This window comes from Bicyclus anynana, chromosome 6, assembly GCF_947172395.1.
Source record: "Bicyclus anynana chromosome 6, ilBicAnyn1.1, whole genome shotgun sequence".
NCBI classification, from domain to species: Eukaryota; Metazoa; Arthropoda; class Insecta; order Lepidoptera; family Nymphalidae; genus Bicyclus; species Bicyclus anynana.
Window position 1 is genome coordinate 6,656,953 of NC_069088.1, and position 7,838 is coordinate 6,664,790.

Genomic DNA, 7,838 nt, shown 5'->3' on the forward strand with positions numbered 1-7,838 from the left:
TTAACTATCACCTTCCATGGCCTATCAGACTGTTGCTGCAATCTATTTGCACTTAAGAAGACCTGATGCTTATTAAATTTTTTAACAGGTTTAGTTACTATTTTGACTTATAATTATATTTCTATGTTAAGCCAAAAAGTTAAATTAATAGTTATCATAATAATATTATATTTCATTTATCAACCTTGTACTTGCTCGTAAGCGTTCAATATAAATTCCTTACAACATTGTTGCTTCTAGGTTTATTTCACTCAGTTAAAAGGAAAAGAGAATAGGCATTTAATAATCACGTCTAAAAAGACATATTTTTTTTTTATCAGAAAAATAAAGGTACGCAGTTTTATGAGCTGCTATAATAGGTATTTGAGTACTAAATCTTTTAATTTATCTTCTTTCGTGTTACATAGGTAGGTGTAGGAAAAAGCAAACCACGTAGTTTTATAAAAATATTTTGTATTTATTTACAAGGACAACCATGATGGTTGCTTGTTGAGGATTTTGTCAATAGCAATACAACTATGATCTTTAAAAATCTTAAATTATTAGGAATCTGTCTTAGGGTGCTACAACTTATCTATTTACATTAAGTCTTTGTCTCGGAATATAAACGCCAATATTTATACGCAATAAATTTCTAAGGAATCGTCCTAATCTTAGCTTTCTCGTCGATAAAATCTGTACATTATAAACTATTTTTAAACATAATGACTAGATAGACTATTAAAACTTAACCATAAAACTAAATCTTATTGGAAGCTAAGATAAGGCTACATAAAGGCACAGCGTGATTCAAGTCTTCTACGATAGTACTAAATGCTTAAATGGAACAATAATCGTTTCAGTCTTGGTACTGCTATTTCATCCACGTATGAAATGTAAGCAGGATTCGGTTGCTCAGTCGCTCGGCGGAATGCATCGATGGGGTCGTTATAGTGCACCATTATCCCCTCTCATTAGGAATATACTGATTGCGGTTAATTAGAGGTTCTCTCAGAGTCCCTCGCGCTCCAACGCTCGAGTCCTTCTTGATGCGAATACTTCTTTTTTTCACAATCAACAAGCCGCTTCAATGGCCGCACTTTGATCACCGTAAATCACGATACCTGGAAAAAAGGAAACACGATTACATATAGGTACACTTATCTCAAAATACTTGTAAACTTAGTTATCCGTCATACACTCGACACGGCAATACGAGATATCTTTCCCATGAAAACCCAACTGGTATCACCAGATGTTTGCTTAGTGCTTAGCAAATATTGTAACACGTGTGCTTCCCTCAGCGCCCTTCTATTTCCTCTTGAGATTTCGTCTTCCGGTACAACAAATTAATGGGCGGCGAAGTGAGCTACTAATTTTTTGCGAGTTTTAACTTTTTCAATGGCGCTACCGTATTCGAGATCTCTAAAGATTGACCATATGGTGAAATACGTGTCGACAGCTCTCATTGACCGGATGCATCGTATTGATTTAAGATAAACAAACAGAAGTTCGCAGTGACATGAAACCTGTTTCCACTTGTAACAAATCAGAGCGATCTCCAAGGGCCTGTTGTTATTAGAATGCACCACTTTTTATGTGCAATTTTCTCACTACATGCGGGACGCACCACAAGATTGTTAGATGTAATTGTTGGTTGGCTAACAAAATAAGAAGAGATGCGGGCACATACTCGTCTACTCACTAAACCTGACACGAATAGTGAAACACCTAGCAAAAAGTTTTACCTAACCTATAAAAGTTTTTATGAAACGACATAATTCAAGATTCGCTATTGTCAAAAGAAGATCTTTTGTGCCAAAGTTATTTAACAAAGAATAGATAAACTCTACCCGACGACGGTTCAATGCGCAGCCATAATAGTATATGTGTTTACCTTTTGGCTTGTCAGGCAGAGGGTCCTAAATCTCTTTTGAAATTGTGCAACATAAAAGCATAGACCTGACCCGGTAGGCAACCGTGACTAACGAATAGGACAAAAAGCTTAGCGTATTTTTAATATTTACCTGAGCTTTTTATAATGCCGAGGACGCCGAAATGAATTAAAATCTAAAATTTACTATCATCCAGACAAGAAAGAAGCCTCCAAAGCATAAGTCAATACAGTCGCGACAATAATGTAAACAAAGTGATAAGAATTTGGAACTATCAAAGCTCCGGCACTTATCTTTATCAACACACTTAAGGATTCATTCACAAGATTTTATAAAACCTATCTTATCAATATTTCTAGTAACCTTGCCCCCTTATCAATTCCAGATTAAGTCACATTACTGAGGCCTAAATTGTCAGTAAGACGAAATGAATTAAAAGATAAACATAAAATGTAACTAACCTTAAATCATTGTTGCTGCCACCAGGATATAACATCAAGCAATTCTTCGTCTTCCGGACTCATGGGGTCATAAGAATCATAGGCGTCATGACAGGTAGGTCCTGCTGAACCCTCAGATATGAGTGACGGCGCAGGCGAATGTGACTCTTCTGACGAAGGAGGCGTTTGCGGTCCACTGTTGTTGTGTAAACCCAAACTGAGTTGCGTCTCCGAACATCCTTCTTCACTTTCTTCCAACAAACGTTTCAAGCTCTTGATATATTCAACAGCTAATCTTAAAGTGTCCACTTTGCTCAACTTCCTGGAAGAGCCTCTACCGCCTGCCAGAGCCGCTGAAACAGCCGACGGAATATGCTGACGGAGCGCTGCAAATCCATTGTTAACTTGTTTCACACGATTCCTTTCCCTTGCATTTCTTCGAGCCACAGATGGGGGTTGGGTGGGGTAGGGCTGGTGGAGGTAGGACTTCTTTTTGCACCGTGTCGCGTCAACGGGAGCAGGCGCCAGCCGCCTAGGCGCTGGCTGCAGTTGCGTGAGCTTTTGGTTGACGCCGAGGTTTTGATATGCGTGAATCGCCGCCATGGGCATCGCGAGTGTATCGATAGTAGGTCGAGTGAGCGCACGTGTGCGTGCCGCGGAGGTTGCCGGTGGATTGGCGGAGGTGGCGCGCACCCCCGACACTAAGTAGCGCGGCGCGGCGCGGTGGGGCGCGTGCGCGGCGCGCGCGCACGCACGGGCCGCCCCCCCTCCCCCCTCGGCTACTTGTTGCACGTTGCCCGTTGATCAAAATACACCGGCACTTAATGTACCACTAGAGTTTGCCCGCGATTCCGTACGCATAGCAAACTATGATTTCATTTGAAGATTTAATTAATTGTAGCCTCTAGTTTTTTAAATGTTACAGATGTCATCACTAACTTTGAGATCTTAAATACTCATAAGAGCGTTTTTTTTTCTACTTCTATTATTATTTCATCTTGCCTATCATGATGGTCTGCGGTCTAGGTGTTGCAAAATTGCTGGATGATTTATTTTTCATGTATCTTCGTAGATAGAAAATTAACTACCTCTGAAGTGAAACCGACAAAGCGACAAAGAAATAGTTATATTAACAACTTTAAAACCTAAGACAAATTGGCAAATTATTAAACTTCCAAAAAAAAAAGAAATTTTAGACAACTGCGTTTTAATTTAAAGCTAAGCTTTTATAGTATACAGAAAGACATTTGACAGTATTAATAGTAGAGTGTTATAAAGGTACTTACAGACACTGAACAGCGAAGCTCGCGCGGCTATTGTTAGTGGTTGTTGCGCATAATTACCCCGTCCATTACCTTGTTCGGCGGACGGGATTCACTCCAGAGGTTGTTAGGCGAAATAGATGCTGTAAACGATGTCACGGACGATATACCAAAGCTGATAATGTTGAGCTCTAAAGCTGTAATTATAATGTTATTTTGTACTTTGCTAATGTTACCCTTTTTAGGGTTCCGTAGTCCACAAGGAACCCTTACACTCGTAGTTTTGCTATCTCCGTCTGTCTGTCCGTCCGTTCGTCTGTGCGCGGTTTAACGCAGAGACTATCACACTAATAGAAAAATTAGTTTTGTTTGCAATCTATACTAATATTATGAAGCTGAAGAGTTTACGCGCTAATCTCAGGATCTACAGGTCCGATTTGAAAAATTCTTTCAGTGTTTGATAGCCAATTAATCCAAGAAGGTTATAGATATTATTAATTATCCCCGTACTCCGGAAAGGAACAGTAACCACGCGGGTGAAACCGCGCGGCGTTAGCTAGTTAGCAAATAAACAATCAACCAAATCTTTTCTCTCTATAAATGAGATAGATAAATGCTTAGCTTAGCACAGTGATGGACACTTTTAATGTTTGATTCCTCATTTCTTGTTTTGTATTTATAAAAATGCAGTCTAAAGTTTGTATATCTACCCAGGTATTAATCTTCATGTGCAATTATCTATTACTAGTTTATCTAGTACATATTCCTACTATGTGGTTAATAGGCAACAAGTCTGATGGATTTTGTAATCTAGTCCATTATTATAGTTCTATTCTAAGCTTAAATTATCCGTTGCCGTCAAAGATGTTAATGGGAGTGCAGCTTTGCGTACGACAGGTGCGTGGAACTGGGAATATCAAAGCCTAACTTAGACATCACTTTTACTTTAGCTCAAGGAGTGAGTTATTAGTTGATTCTGTAATGGAATGTTAATTGAATTTTATCGCAATTCTTTTTTCTATTCTATATTTTTAGCTATTATTTAAATTATCTGGTAGCTTAACATATTAACAGTAGTTAACATTTGGGGCATCGGATCATGAGGTCCCAGGTTCGAGTCGAGGCTAAGCTACGAAATATTGACCATTTCTTTAAAAAAAGAGTCCGGAGTTAGGAAGTTCCATGGCTCGGATAGCATGTTAGCAATCGATCCCGATTGCGATCAATAAAATTTATTTAGAGCCGTGATAGCTTATTGAATATGACCTCTGCCTCCGATTCCGGTCCAGCATGCACCTCCAACTTTCAGTTATGTGCATTATAAGAAATTATATCACGTGTCTCAGACGTTGGAAGAAAAACATAGTGAGGAAACCTGCATAACTGAGAATTTTCTTAATTCTCTGCATATGTGAAGCCTGCCAACCCGCATTGGGTCCTCCTAAAGAAAGTTAAGTGTTAGGACGTCTAAAATAAATAGGTTAGATACGAGTAGGTATAGGGTCATATCTGCTATAGGGTCAGACCTCCCTGAATTCTTTTTGCGAATCTAGTATAATTTTTATTTAGTACCTCTAGATGGTAATTAAAAATATTTTCGATCACCTACCTTACCTAACTTTTACCTGCAACCTTAGTGGGGTACGCTTCAAAGGCGAATGCGCAGATATAGGCAGCTGTGTACAATATATCGTCAAGTGTCAAGCAGAGGACAGGTGCGTAGCGTGTGCGCTGATCGACACCGTTCCGAGACACGCGTCATCCGTGACGTCATAACTTTGACCTGTATTTTTAATTCAGCATAGCAATAGGGTTCGTGCGTTTAGTGAGGAAGTTGAGCAGTTATTTGTTTTTTATTATTTAATTTTTTTGACATGGCTAAACGAAATGTCCACGCGGCCCTCTCGCAGGCCAATATAAAATGTTTCGAGTATTTGTTTCGTGGCCCACGAATTTCACATACGTGATACGCCGTCATTGGTGACGTAGTACCTTTAAAAAAGAAAAAAAGTTGGTAGAACGATATTTTTGTAAAATTTCGAAAATTCATACACTGTCTCTTTAAAATTTATAATATTGTATTAAATAAAAATAAGTAATTAACCAACTTTATACGTTGAGCACGGAAGACTGGCCCCCATACAAGGATTTCATGTTTCAGCAGGCCAATTCATTAGATTTGACGAAGGTCATTAGTTACCAAACATATTATACAGAATATGCCAACTAGCTAATAATTGTTAGTAATTCTAAGTCACGTGATTTCGTATTCATTATTTATTGAATGCTAACTGATCAAATTTCATACATTTTAAGTACATTAAAAGTCGTCCGGCGTCTACTGACAAGGTACTCGTAGATGACATTTTCACGTTGACATTGTGATCTTTGAAACATGCGGTTGTTATTGATTTGATGTTAATTCTGATAAGTAGCTAACTAACGTCACACTTTGCTGGCTATTTAAAACATTTAAATAGTTTGACCTGCCAGGCTCTTTAATAGTTTTTTAATAACTTTAAATATTTTATATGCGTCAGGTTATGACGACAGGTGCGTAGCCTGTGCGTATGGTGTCACACTACACCGTGCGGAACATGCTACGTCACCCGTGGCGTCACTTGTTTTGGTCCGATACACCTTTAAATGTTACCGTTATTATTATCAAAAATACTTTATACATTTACATTACATTTACATTAGGCAGACAGCCAAACGTTGATATGAGAGAACGTTGGCTTAGAAATATTCATGTATTTTATTATTTTAATTAAAAAAAAATGAAATAAGTTATTCAGCAAAAACACATGTTAAATAACAATTTGCGGTGCTCGCAAACGCTGAAACTATTCATTCTGCGGAAAAAATATAAGAACATAAATTGTAGGATTTTTTGTGCATTATGTTTTTATCATCTGGAAAGGAAAAATCTGGTTCTAGGCGCAATTTTCCCAAAGTGGCAAAAATACGAGGTGGCAAAATAAAAATTCGAAAAGAGTACCTCTCACTCAAAATTTATGAATTTACTCATTTTCAAACACTCGACAAAGTTTTAGGTAACATAAATAGGTACGACTAATTGACTGGAGAATTGTTTGAAGGCTTAATATTTTATTCATTTGACAGAAAAATCATTGAGAAATGTTAGTACATGCTATTAAAAGCGATTTTTCAAAAGCTCGGTTAAAACTGGACACATAGCCCAAAAATAAACGAAACTTTACTGGCTTTGTTACAAAACATTATTAATGTGTTTCAGAGACTCAAAAAAGTCCCCACCCCTTTAACAATCGTCGTCATCAACCCATATTCGGCTCACTGCTGAGCTCGAGTCTCCTCTCAGAATGAGAGGGGTTAGGCCAATAGTCCACCACGCTGGCCCAATGCGGATTGGCAGACTTCACATACGCAGAGAATGAAGATAATTCTCTGGTATGCAGGTTTCCTTACGATGTTTTCCTTCACCGATTGAGACACGTGATATTTAATTTCTTAAAATGCACACAACTGAAAAGTTGGAGGTGCATGCCCCGGACCGGATTCGAACCCACACCCTCCGGAATCGGAGGCAGAGGTCATATCCACTGGGCTATCACTGCTCTATCCTTTAACAATAAAGCTTAAATATTTTATTTATTTTTCTGTAACAGAAACAAATTAATGTGTTCCCAATGCTTTAGATATTATCTTTATTTACACTATAAATTCGTTTAACAACTTATGTACCTAATAAAATAGAATACCTTTATCATTGTACACTACCGCCATCTACACTCAACCCTTAATATAATGTTACTGAAATCGTTACACTGATCTACTCACCCTGTCGGAAGTTTCAACCCCATAAATAGTTCTTGAAGAACTTTATAGATGGCGTAGCACTTTGTTTGCTACTATTAGTATTATCTAATGAATTGGGTAATTATATTCTAATGTATCAATGAATAAAATATAACAATATGATTATTATTTATAATAAAAAGTAAAATTTGAGTACTACAATTAGATTCTTTCTTTTTCATTTTCAAAATAATCAAGATATGAATTAAATTAATAATAAATAAAGTACCGTTTACATAATTTTGTATTATTATAGGTTTTTTCTTTAGTCTGGCATATCAATCATATTTTAACTTGTCGAATTCAATTTCAAACTCAATTTCAACAATTCAAATCAATTTTCAAGAGTCAATTTTGTTGGCCATGGAAAATGTCGCAAAAAACATATTTTCAGGTAATTCCAGGTTGGTGATGTAACTATT

General features: G+C 37.3%; 1 protein-coding gene across 1 annotated transcript; it reads right to left on the reverse strand.

Annotated features, from left to right (window-relative positions):
• Positions 1–436: 436 nt before the first annotated feature.
• On the reverse strand, positions 437–3,007 carry LOC112055615 (achaete-scute complex protein T3). The gene is made up of 2 exons (XM_024095798.2): positions 2,336–3,007; positions 437–1,103 (listed from the first exon to the last, which is right to left on the reverse strand). Exon 1 carries the CDS (start codon positions 2,921–2,923, stop codon positions 2,342–2,344), a length of 582 nt encoding a protein of 193 aa, XP_023951566.2. The 5' UTR covers positions 2,924–3,007; the 3' UTR covers positions 437–1,103; positions 2,336–2,341.
• Positions 3,008–7,838: the final 4,831 nt, after the last annotated feature.

Coding starts and splice junctions, on each gene's coding strand:
- LOC112055615 (XM_024095798.2), bottom strand. CDS start 2,923: ATGCCCATGGCGGCGATTCACGCATATCAAAACCTCGGCGTCAACCAA.